Genomic DNA, 20585 nt, shown 5'->3' with positions numbered 1-20585 from the left:
GCTTATAATGTTCAGGAAAATGCAGAAAGAACTATAATACAGTTATGTGTCTAGCTATAATTTTACGCAGTCAGATCTATAGTCAGATCTAAGTTTTTTGTTACAAATATAATTTAGAAACCTGTACAAACATGTCCACATCTCTATGATTAGATGCTTTCTTAACTGTTTTCTCTCTCATTATTCACATGTATTTTGTTATTGAGAAAACCCAGCTGGAAAGTTATTCAGCCCACACGAGTGACAGGCAGAGAACAACAGTTTGACAAATATTGCAGTTTTTGGACAGCATAATGAACTTTTGAGGCCTTTTTAGATAAGAATGAAGTTGTTTAGATTGCAACTTTGCAGTTTATTTATAAGGACAGCGCCTATTTTAAAAGATTCAGCTCACTATCATTGAGCAGAGCAAAGACGGTTGACGTTCTGCCACAAGATGGCAACAGAGACTGCATTAATAAGTCCTTAGGGGAGAAAAACAGCATTTTTTCAGTGTATGTTTCAAACTACAGCTGAACAGTAAATCTCTCTTTGTTGTATTTTGGAGAGCTGTATTTATACTATAGGAATCTGGTAGTGTTTGCTCTGGCTTTTTCAGGGTTAATTATTGTGATCTCCTGTCTGCAGTAGAGAAAAACTGGGAAATCTCTGTGGACTCATGGCATTTCATGGCGTTCAGCCTTATTCTTAAAATGTGAGCAAAATCCCCTGGTTTGTCACCACTTTAGACATTATGCAAGAGAATAATTCAAACACTAATTCTAAAGTGACATTGGTGAATTAGTAGCTGGTATGAGGGAGTAGTAAATACGGCAAGGAGCCAGTAATTCTGAACACAGTTCATGCATAAAGCTTTTATCTGTTGTGCTAGTTATCTGAAAACAGTGTGGGAGCCACTGATGTAATAATCACCTAATTATCACTAAATGCCCTGGCAGTGGCAAATAGCTTTGTTATTTTAAGTTTGCATATAAAAATGCAAAAAAATAATAATAATAAAAAATCAAATAAATGCAAAAAATGTAAAGAAAATGTGATTAATCGTAATTAATTGCAGAAGAATAATGCAATACTTTGCAAAATGTAAATCATTGTAATGTTTTCTTTAAATGAGAGAACAGAATAGTTTGCACATAACTGTGAAGTAAATATTCTAGCTTCTCAAAAGTCTTATTCAGGCCCATCCAGTGTTGTTTTCTGACCTTATTTCAGCTACTTTTTATTCTCCAAAACTTAATTTTTTTCTAAAAGACGCAGGCATGTACATCCATCTTTTTAACACATTATTGTAGCACACTTTGTGCTGAATACAAAAAATAATAATAATCATATTGGCCAGTGCTATGTAATGAGTAGCTGAAACAAGCACAAATGTCAGGGCTTGTCAAAATATCTTAGGGGCCCCAAAATCCCTTCAGACCCCAGAGGGTTATTCATGATTAAAATTTTGATCATTACCAAGCACTAATACATGACGTTTTTGGCTTCAGTTAACTGCCACCAATGTCACTGATAACAAGAGATTCCAAATCTTACATATACAGTAGCCCTGTTCTATTTAAAATTACATACATATGCAGTATATAATAGTCTACCAGATCAAGAGGCTGATTTTGAGTATGTATTTTGTGTATGTATGGATTTTGTGAATGATTTGAGAACATATTACGCTTATAATGCTGCCTTACTGCAGTTCTTTTCATCCGAGGCATCGGCACAGTCGATGACCTGGTTGCACCAGGAGGATATTGGTATGCAAGTTCCATCTTGACAGGATGACTCAGATGCAGCACACGTGACATCTGAAACAGAGACACTTCATTTACACCGAGAGCAGAGCAAATAAAGCACCTGGACATGCGCTTAAATGAATGAAATATTGCACACTGATATTTGTACGATATGCACCACAATTCACAGATGATAACAGGGTCTTCCAGACAGCTCTGTGGAAAATGACTTGTGAAATGCTTTCACAGCTTGAACATTGGTTGTCATTTTTGTGGTTTAACATGCTCCCAAATAAACCTACTACATGTCGTCTATTTTCTTTTATAGGCAGACAAAAAAAATGACTTAAGCGAAATTTGCATGCAAATGGTCTAAATAATGATAATAATATTCATGCAAAAGATACCCACTGTTACAAAACGCCTCATCTGAGTTGTCGCCACAGTCGTCGATTCCATCACAAAATCGACTGTTGGCCACACAACGCCTGTTATAGCAGGGACGATGACCTTTTCTGCAGCTCCTGTTGTCTAGAAGCAACGGCAGAGCAAACCTTTCACATCAGGGCACAAAAGCTTCATATCCTGTCTCTTATTTACTCTTTCTGTTGCTCTGGGCTTATTCCCATTTGCTCCTCCGGTTGAAAGCAGTAAGGAGAAGCGGCTCATTTTATTAGGCTGAAGCCTCAGGGAATGGAACTGCCACCTTAAACCAATTCTGTGTGCTTACTCCTTTCATGATGAGAGAGCGGAGAGTACATACGGCAAAGCGTTGTGTTCGCCTACTTACCACAATATTGCATTTTCTCATCTGACTTGTCCTTGCAGTGGGCAATTCCATCACATGTTAGCTGGTAGTCGATACACTCTCCGTTTCCACACTCAAACTCAGTGTGTATGTTGCAGGAGGAGGTTTTGGCTGCAAAAGAGAATAGAAAATTTGATTTAAGTTTATTTGTATAGCGCTTTTCACAGAAATTATTGTCTCAAAGCAGCTTTACAAAAGGTGCACGTTACAGTATTACAATCAAACTTGGAAAAGTTAAGGATGTTACTTAAAACAACTTTATTAGTTACTAACAACTTTAATGGCTCTATTTTAACGATCTAGGCGCAAAGTCTAAAGCGCATGGTGCAAAAGCAATTAGGGTGTGTAATACATTTTTGCTATTTTAGGGATGGAAAAATTTGGTCTGCGCCCTGGTGCATGGTCTAACAGGGTTGTGCTTATTCTCTGAATGAGTTATGGGTGTGTTTTGAGCATATCATACATTAAACCAATCAGAGTCTCATCTGCCATTCCCTATAAGAGTCTGTTGCAGTGCGCCATGGCGCATTTGCTATTTACATGGCAGATTTTGTAAGTGGAAAAACCGAACGCTTCACTAGCGAGAAAACAGTTAAACAGACCATCTGCAGCACAAGGACAGAGAAAAAGCCTAAGCCATTTGGCTTCTTCACTTTCCTTTTCTCTTTACTTTTACTCTTTTACACTCATGGGTAAGTGTATATTGCTCCAGTTTCCCCCACAGTAAAAAGACGTGCTATGCTTGAATTAAATAAGCTACATTGGTCGTAGTGTTTGTGTGTGAAGGCAAGAGTGCATAGGTGTTTCCCAGAGTTTGATTGCGGCTTCAAGGGCATCTGCTGCGTAAAACATATGCTGGATAAGTTAATGGTTCAATTCGCTGTTGCGACCCCTGATTAATAAAGGGACTAACTCGCAAAGAAAATTAATGAATGAATTTACACATTGGTACTGTAAATATACTTTGGGTGATAAAATAATTTTATTTTTCTTTCTTACCTTTATTGTAAATAAAGTGAGCCACTCTTTCCACATCAATTGTCTGTGTCGATTCATAGTCTCAGGGGAATTTAAAAAGATTGGGTTGTCATAATTATGTTTAGCCCTTTTCATCCTTCGAGGCACACGGGGCGTAACACAGATCTTCAGATCTTTAATTTTAGATAAGCAAAATCCATATTTTCTTTTTGCTTGAATACAAAATAAATGTCGGAAACATAAATAACAACTAATTGTTTAAGAGAGGCACTCATATTCCCTAAAGAATGGTGTAAATGAAGGCGAAACTTACAGACACATCTGTTGTCATCGAGCAGTACCCGCTCTCCTCGACAGCTGCAGTTGACTGTGCCATCTGGAGTGAGGAGACACAGGTCACCACAACCACCATTCTGGACTCTGCATGGAGACAGTTCACCTGAAACAGAGGGACACAAGCACCATCACGGTATGAAAATCAACCTAAATAACAACATTAAACAACAAGAAAAAAAAAAAAAAAACAGCATAGTGAAATGTCATTCCAAAGTCTTTGAAGTGAGTAATGCTTACAACTTTCCAGCTAAAATTAGGCTACTTTCCTAAAAAGAGCTGACTATTAATTCGACTGAAAAATGCACAATATTCAATGAATCAACGGGTTAATTAAATGAATACCCATTGAGTGCTGTTCTTATGAAAAACTAAACAAAACAAACATAAAAAAGATTATTAAAACTTAAAAAAAAATGCAGGTGTAATCACATAAATGGATAAAGGAAACTGTACTGGTTTACTTTTTAGGGGATTTGGAATTCTATTTAAAAAGTTTGGAGTTAATAGTTTTTGAAAATGCAGTACTTAAAATACAATTGAAAATAAAACATTCTGAATAATACCTAAAGTTTAAAGTGGCTTCGTAATCATTTTTTATGCATTAATACTTTAGAAATGCCAATGTATAAACATTTTGTATGAAATAATACTACCAAAAAAAAAAAAAGTAATTTCCCAACTTGTTTATGGTGGATATTTTTTGTGATTGGGATTCAGGATAATGCTAAAAGAACTAATGTCAATACAAAGCTAAAAGTTAAGAAACTAATTCAAACAACATTCTATCATAACCAGATCTATACCACTGTATATAATAACCAAAGTAATTTTAATTAAAAAAGTGAGTACAACTGTTGCTTTAAACGTAATGTTGTGAAAAAGTTTTACATTTTTTTTTATTACTTCTGTCTCTTTGACTTATTTTAATGGTATGTATTGCTGAGGGATATATTGACTAAACCTCTTTTCTGAGGGTGATATGCTTTGCATACCAATAAAGCATTCTTGCAGAAGTAAAAGTTTCCTGCTGCTGACTGGAAATATGACCTGAAAATGGACATCGATAAACTGTATGAAAATAACTTTCATGTCTCACTTAGCTTTTCTATACATTAGATGTTCTTAAAGGTGTGAAGACAGAATGAGCTTGCCTTATATGATAATAATGTCAGCTTATGTGGGCAGAGAAGTATGTAGAAAAGAGGAAGTATGTTTGGGTGCAGGCGCCAGAAAACAGCAGAATGATTGACAAGTGACGAATTACACAAAACCTTTAAATTTCAGCTAAGTATAAATACTGCAGTCAGGGAAATGTAGAGCTGTTGTAAATCTCTTGAATGTAATTCTTATAATGCATTGGTGTAACGCCACACGAAGTTCTGTTCTTGAATCATTAATTTGTACCTAATAATTTACTAATATGTTTGACATGGAAGGAAATCCCCCCTGACTTTTTATTGAACACGCATGGAATTGGCTAAATACCCAAACAGAAACAAGTTGACTACCTAAAACAGTGAATAAACTCATAGTAATTTGGTATGGTATCATAGTTGACAATTTTAAGGCAAAGAGTTTACTCATTGTTTTTTATTAAAGTCAACTAATCACTTTTTTTTACAGTGTGCTGTCTTACATATGTACTTTATAATCAAATTACCATACAGTTTTATTTTTAAATTACCTCATCTGTCAAGAAGATGCTGTGGAATTACACAGCTTGTGCAAAGATATCTGTATCGCTATATTATATAATGCTTTCCAAAAGTGCTATTTAATATGTTATTGAGATAAATGTGTGTAACATACTGTATATGGTATTTACATGATCAACTACACTTCATTCTCAGCAGAGTGGACTGCAGTTATAACGTAACCTCAACTCAACTCTTAACTAAACTCATCTAATTTAATTTGACAATATTAACACCATTATAGTGATATTTTAAACCATGACAGACATTTGGGGATGACACTGCTGAATGCATTTTAAGCAGTTTTAGACAAAATAAACCCACTTTGAAATTTGAAGACCTTTTACAGTACATAAACATATACAAATACCGCACAAGGCAAAGAAAAACAAAACATCATATGGTCTCTTTCAGCAAATCAATGATTAATATTAACAGATGTCATAAATACTCTTTACGCCTGTTCTTGACTTTAAGAGGTTAAGCACAGTTGCACTCTTTAGATTATTCTCAAATCATGTTGGAGAGCAGGGTTTCAGCCATTAAAGCTAAAGAAGCACAAACCAATGCTAAGACATTCAGCATTTTTTTTTTTTACTCAAACAAATGTGCAGATAAAATCATTTTTAATTAAAATCTAGATGTCCTATAATACTTCAATTAATCAGACTGACCAAAGTAGTTTCAACTGAACATCTACACCATCAAGAAATGCTATGAATCCAGAACACCGCACCCTTGGGAACTTTAAGAAGCACCTAGATCAAATTCATTGCGCTGTGACTCAGCATGAATATGGAAATGAGCCTCAGATATCAAAAGGTGGTGTGTTAAACCTGGCACACTGTCAGATGAAAGTACAGGAAAGAGAGATTTTTTCGTAAGATGGCATTGTTGATCACAACAGCTGTTATCCTCAAATCTCTTCTGGAATGAGCACATCTCTCTCTGGCAGTGCTGACTGCTAACATTCTCTAGGTAAAAAAAAATGGTTAAGGGCAGACAGCTGCAATCATCTGGCATGATCAAACAAACGAGAGTAGAAAACCCCTCACAGCAGGCTCGCAAAACAAGAAACCGTCGGGAGTCTCTTAAAGCGATTTCCCAACGTCCTACTTTTCACATTTGCGACAGTTCAGAGCATCCTCTGCGACTTGAGATTACTTTTTTAAATTAATTACGTCTCCAATTTAGTTTGCTTGGTTACTAAATAAGTCCACTGTAATTTATCATTCCGACTATTCCTTAGATATCAAAATGAGCCACCACTAGCGAGAGCTTGGCTGCAAATCCAACGCATGTAACACAGATATGGAAAGCTTTAGAGCCCAGTGGTTTATTTTGGATTACTTACAGTTATTAGTGTCTTTGGCAACTGCTATGATTCCCATTGGTTGGTGAGGGATATCGGCTCGGAGAACTTTAGTTTCTCCTCCGGTAAACTTGTTGGTCCGTAGCACAGCTCGCCGAGTCCAGTCAGACCAAAAAATGTAGTTTCCATGGATAGCAAGTCCAAAAAATGTGCCTGGTCCTGATCTCACAATCACCTAACAATAAATACACAGGACAAGAACAGAAGATGTTCTTAGAGACAAGACATTCGATTTTTAACTATACTATAATGTTTATGATGTAGTATTTTAGTATTTTTGGTACCAATATTTTTTGACATGCATTGATTGTGTATGTATTTATACAGCTGAAGGCAACATTATTATGCAAGGCAAAGCAAGTTCATTTATATGGTACATTTTATACACAATGGTAATTCAAAGTGCTTTACATAAACAAGAATAAAAGAAACAAGAAAATAAAAGTGAATAAGAGATTTAAAAATGATTAAAACAGATTAAGATCAGTTAAACAGGGTATACAAGAATGAAAAAGACAAGAAAAGACATAATAGTTTGATGTGTCTGACATAGGTCAGTTGCTCATTTAGTAAAGACACAGCTAAACAGATTTGTTTTAAGTCTTGATTTGAATGTGCCTACTGCTGGAGCACATCTGATCATTTCTGAAAGCTGATTTTAGCAGTGGGGGGTAAAGTAACTAAAGGCTGATTCACCCTGCTTTGACTGAACCCTTGGAATTTCTAATTCCCTTGATCTTAATGAGTGATCTGTTTGTATTCGGTAAACATATCTGTTTTGTACTGAGGTCCTAGGCAATTTAGTGATTTCTTGTCTAGTAGTAATATTTTAAAGTCTATTCTGAAATGTCATCCTGCGCACATTTTATTATTTTTCAAAATTTTTTTTTTTTTTAAGTGATGTTTATAATTAAATGCAGGGGGCAAGGACATTTATATTATATATTCTCATTTCTTTTAGTTTGGCTGAAATTAAAGCATTTTTAATTTATATATATTTTTTGTTCAGAATGTACTGTCATCGTTAAAAAGACAATTTAAAGTAGTTATTAGAAATTAGTTACATTTATTATGTATACAATTGTGTTTAAAAAAATATCTCCATTAAGCAGCAGATTTTTAATAATAAAAAATTGTATCAAAAAATAATTAACACAAGAGAGCTAATAGTTTTGCTTTCAACTGTACATAAAATACATTATAAAACAAGGCAGCAGATACAGTACTGTATCTTCTGTTTACTAAATTAGCTTTTTTGATTAAACATGCATCAAAAATTTTCATACATATATACAATATATAATTTAAAATAAATACAATTTTCTTAGAATTTTCAGAAAAACAACATTTACTCAAATAGAAGAAAAGGAAAAAAATATATATTAACTGACATTTACCATCACAACATTTATTTGATCCATTTTGCTGATTAGAAAAAGAAAACTTTAAAATGGTAGTGTACAGTATATAGAAAAAAACTGCTATTTCCCGATGGTACTGAATAATTATTTTAATAAATAGTCAACATTAATACACTTGTTTTGTTATTGAAAACCTTAAAATAAAGAACTAAAGGCACCTAGACTGCGACTCTGCACAAAAACTTTGGCCAGAGGAGAAACGGTCATGCCCACACTTAAAAAAAAAAAAAGTTGACTCAACTTAAAACTTAAAACAAACTTCAGGACATTTTTAAAAGAACTTAAATAAAGTCGTGTGCAGTAATTGGATGAAAGCTTCATCAACTCAAAAATGTCCTGAAGTTTGTTCTCTTAAAATTTTAAGTTGAGTCAACTTTTTTTTCTTTTTACAGTGCTACTGAGCCTGGTTTCTCTCAAGGTTTTTTTCTTCACTTTCGTCAACTGATGAAGTTTGGTTCTACGCCACTGGCACCACTGGCTTGCTTGGTTTGGAACTTGAGGAGATGTGCATCGATGGATTTGCTCTTCATTGTTTGGACTTTCAGCAGTGAAAACTCTGAAAACTGGACTGACACAATTTCTGTTTATAGAACTTCTATGTTAAGCTGCTTTGACACAACCTACATTGTAAAAGCATTTATTTAAAACATAAAAACTGATTTAGAGATTCCACAAAACAATTATAAAAAATAAAAATGTATAGATTATCTGTTTTTATAGATTAATAGTCTCAATGAAATTAATTTTAATGGATTTTTAGAACATTGCAAATCTAAATGTAAAACCACATGCATAATACAATTTTAGTGTTTTTTGCAGTCATACAGTGCTCAGCATAATTGAGTACACCCCACTTTAAAAAAAATAGAATATATTTATCAATTTCTCTGTGAATATATTCTATGCATTTTGGTGTATCTAAACAAAACATATTTATTAAACAGATACATTTATTAAAATAATATTTTAGTCACCAAAGATTTTTAAAAATAAAATGATAAAACAATTACATTCAAGAAAAAATATTGCAAAATAAAATTTGTTTTATAAAAAAAAAGTTTTGTTTTTTTGTTTAGTTTTTTTGCTTCTCTTGATTTTTCCTCTTTTTAAACTTGTATTTAATATTTTAATAAATTTGGGTGTACTAGTTTTTTATCATCATTTTTTATCTATATAATTTGTTATTTTGTTAGATAAGCTCCAGATTAGTCTTCATCACTGACTAATATAATGTATATGCACAAATATTATATTGTATAGCCTCCTAATAAAATTATGATAAAATTATAATAAAATTATGAATTAGAAAGATAGATTTGTAAGGGGTGTAAGCCGAACACCGTATATTAAAACATTGGCCTCTGAATATAAAAAATGTTCAACCCATGTTTTTGTAACCACCATTTTATACAGAGATGCATCTTACATCAAACCAGTGGCTTACGATTGCAGGCAAGCAGAAAAAAACAGCCTCTGACGACCACTGGAAAGTCTCTATGAGGGTCCAAAAAAGCAAATGTGTAGGTAGAGGACACATGCTTTAAATAATCCCCCAGCAACCAGTTTAGCCCAGATCCAGAGAGTGTTAATGCGGGTGTCATAATGACGGACACGGATATACATCACACGACTCCTTCTGGGAGTTTTCCGGGCTGTGGGGCAGGAGGACGTCCCACAGCTCTGGAGACCCAGCCATTAACAGGAACACGCTTGTATCCGTGATCACATTAGCCCTGCCACCATGGTGGAAAAAATAGGACAGGTGTTGATTAAGAGAGCCCAGCTTGAGCAAACAACAACTGGAGATCCGAGAGGTGGGGGGGGGGAGAAGACGAGGAGTTTGCCAGATGGTTTTTGATGGAGCATATTGATTCAGAATTAAATTTAGGGGTGCAAGCGTTCTGCTCCAGCACTAATTATCTCTGTTTATCTGATCAAATAGATGTCAAATAGAGTTTTGGGCTAACAACTATAGCCCTATGCAATTGCTTGCGGTTCTGATGGGTATTATTAAGAATTAACAACCAAACTAACTGTCCTCTTTGTGCAAATGCGATATAAAGGATGACACCGCACAGGGCGACAGATTGTGCTTCATCAGAGGAAGTCTATCTGTGCATACCATTCGGTTTCAAACCCCTTCAGTAAAACCAGTTGGGAGGTTCCAAATGCAAGGCGGTTTGCCAAAAGCCATGTTGATTTAGTTTTGCTTAATTCTTCACCGTTTAATTGGGGAGCTGATAGGCCGACCCAGCAGGGGTCTCAAAATAAGCCTTCATTAACACTTGTACGCTTGGTTCTGGAGGTTGTGGGTCTTAATGAACTCTTTGTCATATTTCTTGAAGGTGGGTAATTCATTAGAATTAAGCCGATTTTGTGAAGGGTCAATGGATCAGCGGACACTAATAACTAAAAAGATTTGACTGTTTTTTGAGTGATTATTAAGTGGTTACTTAAGTGACCGCAAAAAAAAAAAAAAAACTTATTATAAATCTTTTTTTTTGGTTGTGTTAAAAATTTGTATGTTGGTTGAAAAAAAAAATGTTAGGTAAAAAAAAAAAGTGAGTTTTTTTATTTAGATACAGTTGTGTATAGGGTCGCCACAGCGGAATGAACCGCCAACTTATCCTTAACTTGACCTATCACTGCGAAACCCATAGGCTACACACTCATTCGCACACATACATACACTAAAATTTGGCTTACTCAATTCACCAATATCACGTCTTTGTACATGTGGGGGAAACCGGAGCACCTGGAGGAAACCCACGCGAACACGGGGAGAACATGCAAACTCCACACAGAAATGCCGAACTGACCCGGCCAAGGCTCGAACCAGCGACCTTCTTGCTGTGAGGCGATATATATAACTATATATATAACTTGCCTAATTAACCTAAGTTGCCTAGTTAACTTAATTAACCTAGTTAAGCCTAAAAATTTCACTTTAAGCTGAATGTTAGTGTATAATATTAGCTACACTCACTGCCATCATGGTGAAGACAAAATAAATTAGTTATTCAAATACTTTTATTAAAAATATATATGTTTAAAACTAGTTAAAACATAGTTGTCTCTCTGTTAAACTGTAATATTTATATATATATATTTATATGTTTTTTTAAATTACAATTTCACAGGAGGGTTCATAATTTTGACTGTAAGAACATTGCAATAATTTGATAATTGTGATAAACTATAAAGTGTTTTGGGCACTATTACAATAATAAAATGTACCAATCAATTGGTGAGTAACATTGGCTGTTTCTCAATTCCAAGAATGCAGAGAATAGACTTGCATTCATGTGAAAACTGGTCTTGCCAGGTCACCTAAGAAGAATGAACTCGGGGGACCACGAGAACAGAGAATGCATCCTGTGAGAAATGAGATGCTGCGTTCTTCCTGATGGTCATGACCCCCATGCATTTTTAATAGAAAAACTATTTAAACATTACAGCATTCATACAACAAATTATAGTTTTTTTTTCCTTTTCAGTGTATATAACAGGCACAAAACCCTTACAAATATATTTTGCACAATACAAATAAACATATTTTAATATGAATTTCAGCAAATAAACACCCTTAATACCTTAATTAAAGGGGTGGTCCAGAATGTAATTTTAAGGCTTGGTTGTGTTTATAAGATGCAAAGCGATGTGTGCTCATGTTTCACTTGAAGAAAATTGCGTTATTTTTTCATATATCTCACTTTACATATACACAGCTACTCAGCTGAAATGAAAACGACTGATAAATTTCCTAGTTCCTCTGAAAGACCCACCCTTAAGTGACTCTGATTGGTCATCGTCATAATGTGCTGCTATTCGCGGATCGGCTCCACATCACGCCCGTAAAAGCATGCGCTTTTCTGCTATGTAAAAAATCAGTCAACCTCCTGCCTGCTCTCTTAAATAAAATCTGACAAGTTTCTGTAACGAGTGAAAATGGGGTGCGGCTCCTTTAAGAGACCTCGTGTTTGTGTGTTTCTATGTTTGTGTGTGTGTGTGTGTGAATGTTGTCTGCTTCTATGTTTGTGTGTGAGTGAATGTGTGAACTTTCTGTAACAAGCGCATGTGCACGGGAGTTTTTTTTTCTTTTTCTCTGATGCTCGGATTAATTTATTTTCTGTAATATATTGTGACAGAAGAATAAAGCACAAGATGTGGGATGCCACCTGTGTGAGCCTTGATTTATTATTCTGCTGCTACCACGAGTCAGGTGAGCTAACCTGTATTGTTTTAACTCAATGTGTTACGCGACGTCTTTCATATATATCCGGAATATGCAGGTGTAAGTAATATGAATCATCCACATATCTTCTGCGACTTCATTTTCTGAGATGTTAAATGCATAAAAAAGCTGCCTGAAGACAATCAATGCAGTCGCGTGCGCACACACATAAGAGACACGAATGTGCTGATGGAGTGGCTGTTTGTGTGTTTACAGCAGTTTGACTGATAAATATGAATTTGTAGCTAAATCTTTTGCCCGCAAAGCAGCTTTTTCCATTGTTTACATCGTTGCTACAGCATACCGTTAACACTAGACACTGTACATGTCATGATCGATTTTTACAAATAAAAACACTTACAGGTTGTAGTTCACAGCTTCTGCTTTGAAGAGATTTTAGCCGATCTCCAACTGGGAGAGATTCTGGAAGCTGTTATGTCAAATCATGCTTGCTGTGTATTTTATAATTCTCTGGAACATAATTAATATTGAACTGTAAGCCCTGTTCTCTTTGTGTCGTGTCCTTTGGAAGCCCAAATACAGAAACAGACGAAGCTCTGTGGAAACAGCAGTGTTTGGATGCACTTTTAGTTACAGCGCCTCTGGCCACGGCCCTTACCTCCGCAGTTTGTATGCACAGTAAACAAACCTTTGTGATCTCACAGGGGGCGGAAGTATTTTTTGTAGCCCCCGAAATTCATTCATTGTAGGCTTTGCTAAGCTAACTCTGTAAAAACCAAGGTCTCCCTTTGCATTGAACTTAAAACTTTACATTCAGAGACGTTGTTTATGTTCACACAGCTACATTACACATTAACTAAAATTTTAAATATGATATCATAGTGGACCACCCCTTTAATTAAGATTTTCATAGTAATGTTTCACTTTCTTATTTAGGGAAACTCCTGAGATAAATAGGTTTTATCTATGAACATTATTATTAAATCCACATAAAATGCTGAGCTTCCCGACTCCTTTATTCAGTCGCAATGACTTCTGGGACTTTGGTGCTCAAGCGAGTTTGGTGCTCAAGTCTGCATCGGTGTATCCTCAATATCAAAGAACACATCCGGGAACTTTCCTGTGTACTCCGTTCTTTCGGTCTTGAGTATTGGAACTGAACTGTGGAGGTTGATGATGACGTTACACGAGAACATGAGGACACAAGATCGCTTAAGAATGCATATTGAGAAACAGCCATTGTTTCATATACTCAACAACCCACGCTTTAATTTTAGGTTCTGTGTTGAGTATTGCTTAATGTTGGTATATGATCCCTAATACAGTGGCAAATGTAAAAAGATAAAGTTTCTTATCTGTTCAAAATGAAGCATGTTTTCAGGAAAATCATGATCTGAGTCATTTCCCTGAAAGAGCATTCTCTGAATCACCTAAAAACAGAGAAAGAGCCATACTTACATGCCTGTGGGAGCCATCATATTCGCAGCGTTCAATTTTTCCCAAGCTACCATCAGAGAAATACAGCTTTTCCGCTTTATGGTCAATTGTGAGTCCGTTCGGAGTGAATACATCTGTGCTAATGATGACTTTCATGTTATTCCCTGCAAGAGTGGAGCGCATGATACTGGGGCGCTGCTCGTTCCAATTGGTCCAAAACATGAGGCTACAAAACACAGAAATGAGAGGAATGGATGCTATTTTACAGACAACGATGAGGCAAAATGATTCAATACTGTCACCTGCCGGTATTTTTAAACCCCCTTTATGACACAGAGGAATATGACCTACCTTGCAAATAACAGCGAGCAGAAAGGCCTCAGGGCCTGTTTGACGTTTCCTTATAAAAATTCCTTTCACAGTCTAATTCCACCGACTAATTGAAAATTAGTGATACATGCTGACATTCTATGCCAATTAATCATTTCAGGTTAGATTCTAATTAACAGCAGCCTGTAGTCCATTTGAAAAAGTGCCAGATTACCAAGTAAGCATATTCTCTCCAAGGTTGAGGGTTTAATGTAGTCGGTGAACTCAGGGTCGGCCCATCTTTCTGAATATCAATGCTGTTCATCAGTCTCAAACGGTTCTTTTAGAGGAGAAATTTAATATATCATCCGCTCTACCTGGAGAGTTGCTACTTTGCTAGGATTAAAAAATATTCAGTCCACAACAAATTTCAGACGAGGCTCTGCTCATCTGAAGAGGTCAAACTAATTAAAATCTTTTCCAGACTCAACTGATTGACACTTCATATATGTCAGTTTTCCTGAGTGTGACGAATCAATTTTCTCTCGATTTTAAAAGTCAATACGCTTCCTCCTGACATACAGATCAATTTTGCTTCATGTCAACAAAGGTTCCTCTATCAAGTGAATGTATCCGTTTGATGTAGTCTGCAGCGAATGGAATCTTTCCCTCTGCCAGAGCGGAAAATCAAACATCACTGGTTACTATGTCACGTGAGCAGTTGAATTTTGAATATTCTTAAAGGAATAGTTCACCCAAAATTGAAAATTACCCCATAATTTACTCACCTTAAGCCATCTTTAGTGTATATGACTTTTTTCTGTTTTCTGACAAACAAAGTTGGACTAGTTTTAAATTTGATCCTGGCTATTCCATGATGCATAATGGTGTTGGATAGTGGCATTCATTTTGAAGTTTCCAAAACAAATTAATCGTAAAACTAATCTATAACAAAGTTCCTTTAAGGTAAGTAATTTCACTCGGCAGCCATCTTTTAAATGCCTCTCGAGATATGCTCGGGCATTTTGTCTGAATAGGGAAATATCAAATTCTCCAATACTGTGAAGTCTGCGTTTTTTTCAGGTTGCCCAAGCTAATGCGCATGCGCACTTGAAAGAAACAAGATCACGACACCAACCTCATAATGGTCATTTCACACATGATCATCGTCAGAATAATGCTTCGTAAGATCAAGCTGATCTTCTGAAGTAATTCACAACTTGGTCTTGATGATGAATCTCCCCCAGAAATGACAGCGATTCTTTGTTTACAAGTTTGTGGGCATTTGAATAGTTGCTGCCATCCGATGTGCGTTTGACAGTACGGACTATATCTTGAGTTCGTTTCATTTTAAGAGTTCGCCCTTAGCTGATGATTGATTACGGAGCATTGTTTGGCATGCTGTCCCTGGAGAGAGCCCTGAACTGGGAGATCCTCGAGCTTGGGGCTACCTCCCATTGCAGGGCGAGAGGAGAGTCCGAGTTCAGGTAGGTCTCGAGAACTCCCCTGCTTAATGATGTTGGAAGTAGATTAACGCTATGAAGTGTCTATGCTGTCAATTTAGATTTGTCAATTTACTTATGTTACATGTTTTTGGTCTGTGGGAGGAAACCGGAGAGCCCGGTGAAAACCCACGCAAACACGAGGAGAACAAGCAAACTCCGCATAGAAACACCGACCTGGCCAGGAAGTGTCCGAGCCGGTGACATTCTTGCTGTGCGGCCGTGGTGCTAACCACTAGGCCTCCGTGCTGCCCTGACAAAGAAATGGGCGGAGTAGGGGTGGAAGGGGGGATTCTTCAAGACGAAGATGGCTGAAGTAAGATACTTTGGTTATTTATAGTGGTTAAGGAGTTGTCTGATTGGTAAATCAGTGTTAGCTAATGTGGACCAGGTGCTATCAATCATAAGCACGTGCTCCTCTAGAAATTAGTTTATAAATAAACTTCACAAAGATTTAAAAAACAAAAACTTTTGTTTTAAAGTGTGGTTCATTTAATAGTATAAATTTCAAGCATGAAGCAAGTATTCACTGAGATTCCAGTGCATTTGTTGACCCCAGAAACTGACGTAACAGCACACGTCTGGTCCGAGCTTATCCCCAAGAGAAACGTTAGTCTATAGCCATCAATGATTGGTTCATGTACTAGTAGGCAGGGCTTCATTCACCATATTGACCGTTCCCCCATTTAAAACTATACGAGTGACATGTCTTGTGTATTCTATAATCTTTGCCTATACACCACTGTATCGAAATAAAAAAAAAAACTCACATTAAGCAGATTGATGTCTACTTACATAAAAATAAATATTTCAAATATTTAAATTATAAACAAAATTCAAATTCATGTTTAGCACAACGGACATATACGACGTATGAAGCATGACATAAACCAGGTAGACACATGTATGTGGCATTGTAACAGTAATAAAAAATTATAACGTTACAGTGACGCCAAGTCAACTAGTTTTCTTGTTTGTTGTCAGTGCTTAAATTGCTTAAGAGATGTTGCATACGAAAGTGAAGAGTGGGGGGTGGGGAATGGTGGAGGATTGCAGACGAAAGAGTGAGGGGGGGTATGGGTGGTTGTGTCTGGGATAAAAGTAAAGAGGGTTGGGGAGTCACGGTATAAAGTATGGGGGGAGGCTTGTGAGGAGGGGGATCTGTAAAATCGGGGCTGCGTCCGAAACCGCATACTTCCATACTATACAGTTTGCTGTATAGAATTTGAAAATCAGTATGCAAGAAGTACCCGGATGACATACTCCTTCCAGTGAGATTCTAAAACGCACATCCCATGCATGCTGCACTATCCCTTGGTGCCCTGTAAGAGAATTCATGAATGGGAGTGAAGCAACACAACTGACACAGGTAGGTCACGTGACCATGACAAAATGCCGTATGTAGTACGTTCGAATTCCATTCATACTGCTCACATTCATACTGTATAGAATGTACCTTTCTAATGGCCGAGTAGGACATGTAAATTCAAATGCAGTACCTACTGAGTAGTAGGCGGTTTGGGACGCAGGCAAGGTGTTTGATCAGATTTCAGAAGGTGTTCCGGCACGAATTAAGCCCTGGTTGTTGTCTTGTGTGGTAAATGGTTCCTGCTAGACATGTTTTTTCCTGAAGCTTTCTCTTCTAACGTGTCATGTCATGTGTCATTGACCATATACGGCAAATCCACGTAATGTGAGTTCGACCACCACCAGAAGTCAGTGTTTAGAGTTTATAATTTAAAATAAAAAGTGAAATTTTTTGGTAAAAACCAAATCGGTCCACTTGTGTGGTGTATAGGTTACTTTAACTAGAAATGTATGCACTTTTGGAAGCTTTAAAATGAAAGCCATTATCCAACACTATTATACAGCATGTAATAGCTAGGATGGGTAGCACTGTCGCCTCACAGCAAGAAGGTCGCTGGTTTGAGCTCAGGCTGGGTTAGTTGGCATTTCTGTTTGGAGTCAGGAGGCAGGATAAAATGACACATTTCAGACTATGTCCATCTTTAAATTATGGGGTTATTAGAATTTTTGTGTGAACTATTCCTTTAAGTGCAAATATGCATTTCAATGAGAACTCAGAGCTCTTTAAACATTGTGTTCTTCATCACTGTTGAGAATCAATCTCTGTGTCATTTTTGTAATTGGAGAATTGGGTGAACTACTCCTAATAGTTCTATAGTTCTAATATAACTACTCCTAATTGGATGAACTATTCCTTTAAGTGCAAATATGCATTTCAATGAGAACTCGGAGCACTTTAAACATTGCGTTCTTCATCACTGCTAAGAAGCACTTTCTGTGTCATTTTTGTAATTAAAGAATATTCTTTACAGATAATAGCAGTCACTTACTTTTGACATTCATCTAGAGCCAGGACGTGAGGATGGTCGTCCTCAGACATGGTGACAACAGCTTGCCTCCCGAAGGCTCCTTGTCGGCTCTGGTCTACTGTGTATCTGCTGATGCTGGAGGTGGTGGAGCTGGTCCAGTAAATCGTGTCCCAGGCCCGATGATAAGCCAAGCCCTCAACTGAACCAACATCTAGAAAAGAAAAGAAAACAATTGACTGTTTGGCCATGCTTTATTCTTACAGTCCAAGTTACAATTAAACCAGTCAAATGCAAAAAAAATGCATGTATGTGTCCAACTGTGGTATTTATAGCACAATACAACACTTTTTAAATAATACACTTGATTTGATACACAATCACAACTTAAGGCAAAGTTAATTTAATTACATAAAAAAAATAATAAAAAAATTTATAATAATAATATTGTTGTTGTTGTTGTTGTTGTTGTTGTTGTTGTTGTTGTTGTTGTTGTTGTTGTTGTTGTTGTTGTTGTTGTTGTTGTTGTTGATGATGATGATGATGATGATGATGATGATGATGATAATAATAATAATAATAATAATAAAATAATAATAATAAGGCAAATGGTAAAACATAACAAAAATGTACTGTATAAAACTGAGATGGTTGACTTACAGTAAATAAGCTTGAATAGGCAATGCTGAATCCAGAATACAAATATTTATGTTTTTCAAGCTGACATTTTAGATTTATGTAATACAAATATGCTTGCACACTCGCTGAGTATACTGTATATAAACATGGCATTTTACTGATAAAACATTATCAGATACCCACTGCATTATTAATGGTATATGCAATGTTATATTCAGTAGTTTAATGCAGTATGTTGTCACTGAAACACTGTAAACTTTCATTTTCCCTCATGCAGTAGACTCATGCTGTGAATACAGGCCTTTTGTTTGAATTCTTACAAACAAGGTGCACACACAACTGTCTCAGTACTAGCTGCGTTCTGCTTGTCTCCAATTAATGCAATTATATGTATAATAAAAATAAACCATCTAAATGTATTAATGATCATATAAAAGAAAGTAAATGTGATACAGAGAATTTAATAATGTTGGTGAAGACCCAGGACTTTGAAAAGAGCCACTCCAGCACATACTGTATGCTAGGGCTGAACGATATTTGAAAAATGTAACATTGCAATATTTTGTTATTCTGCGATATATATATATATATATATATATATATATATATATATATATATATATATATATATATATATATATATATATATATATACATACATATATATACATATATATATAATCTGACTCAAAACAACCACATGGCAATATGGCTTTAAGAAAGGCCACTCAACTGAGACTGCCTTGCTCTAGGTCATGGAGAATCTCAGACTGGCTGAAGCAGACTCTAAATCATCAGTCCTCATCTTGCTGGATTTATTAGCTGCTTTTGACACTGTAAACCACCAGATCCTGCTATCTACGCTTGAGTCACTGGGCGTTGCAGGCACTGTTATTCAATGGTTCAGATCTTACCTCTCTGACAGGTCATTCAGGGTGTCTGGGAGGGGAGATGTGTCCAACCTAAAGCATCTAAACACTGGGGTACCTCAAGGCTCTGTTCTTGGGCCACTTCTCTTCTCCATCTACACGACATCTCTAGGACCAGTCATCCAGAAACATGGATTTTCCTACCACTGCTATGCTGATGATACCCAGCTATACCTCTCTTTTCACCCTGATGATCCCTCTGTTCCAGCTCGCATCTCAGCCTGCCTGTCTGACATTTCACACTGGATGAAAGATCATCATCTTCAGCTTAACCTCGCGAAAACGGAAATGCTTGAAGTTTCTGCCAACCCGACTCTACACCATTACTTTTCAATCCAGATGGATGGGGCAACCATTACTGCATCCAAAATGGTGAAAAGCCTTGGAGTAACGATTGATGACCAACTAAACTTTTCTGACCACATTTCTAAAACTGCTCGATCGTGCAGATTCGCACTCTATAACATCAGAAAGCTCCGACCCTTCCCATCTGAACATGCAGCTCAACTCTTTGTTCAAGCTCTTGTTCTCTCCAGACTGGATTATTGCAACTCTCTACTAGCCGGGCTTCCAGCTAACTCTATCAAACCTCTTCAGCTGCTCCGGAACACAGCAGCATGAGTGGTCTTTAATGAACCTAAAAGAGCACATGTCACTCCGCTACTTACCCGTTTGCACTGGCTGCCAGTTGCTGCTCGCATCAAATTCAAAGCTCTGATGTTTGCTTACCAAGCGACCTCTGGCTTTGCTCCTTCTTATCTGCTCTCACTTCTGCAGATTTATGTGCTCTCCAGAAACTTGCGTTCAGTGATTGAACGTCCCCTAAGAGGGAAGAAATCACTTTCCCAAACTCTCTCTTTCAATCTGCCCAGTTGGCGGAATGAACTTCCCAACTGCATCAG

The 20585-nt window shown here is 36.5% G+C and overlaps 1 protein-coding gene across 4 annotated transcripts in view; it reads right to left on the bottom strand.

The window, feature by feature from the left end:
- lrp1bb (low density lipoprotein receptor-related protein 1Bb) overlaps positions 1-20585 on the bottom strand; it is a 631192-nt gene that overhangs the window by 123158 nt on the left and 487449 nt on the right. For all 4 annotated transcript variants that reach the window (XM_087268160.1, XM_087268163.1, XM_087268161.1 and 1 more), the window contains 7 exons: positions 18140-18329; positions 13993-14197; positions 6901-7093; positions 3830-3955; positions 2521-2649; positions 2142-2261; positions 1689-1802 (listed from right to left, as the gene is read on the bottom strand). In XM_087268160.1, the coding sequence (XP_087124286.1) occupies positions 1689-1802; positions 2142-2261; positions 2521-2649; positions 3830-3955; positions 6901-7093; positions 13993-14197; positions 18140-18329 (1077 nt within the window). The remainder of the gene's footprint in view (positions 1-1688; positions 1803-2141; positions 2262-2520; positions 2650-3829; positions 3956-6900; positions 7094-13992; positions 14198-18139; positions 18330-20585) is intronic.

Source organism: Danio rerio, chromosome 9, assembly GCF_052040795.2.
Source record: "Danio rerio strain M-AB ecotype USA chromosome 9, GRCz13ab, whole genome shotgun sequence".
Lineage (NCBI taxonomy): Eukaryota > Metazoa > Chordata > Actinopteri > Cypriniformes > Danionidae > Danio > Danio rerio.
Note: the sequence above shows the minus strand (reverse complement) of the source record. Positions and strands in the feature narration are given on the sequence as shown.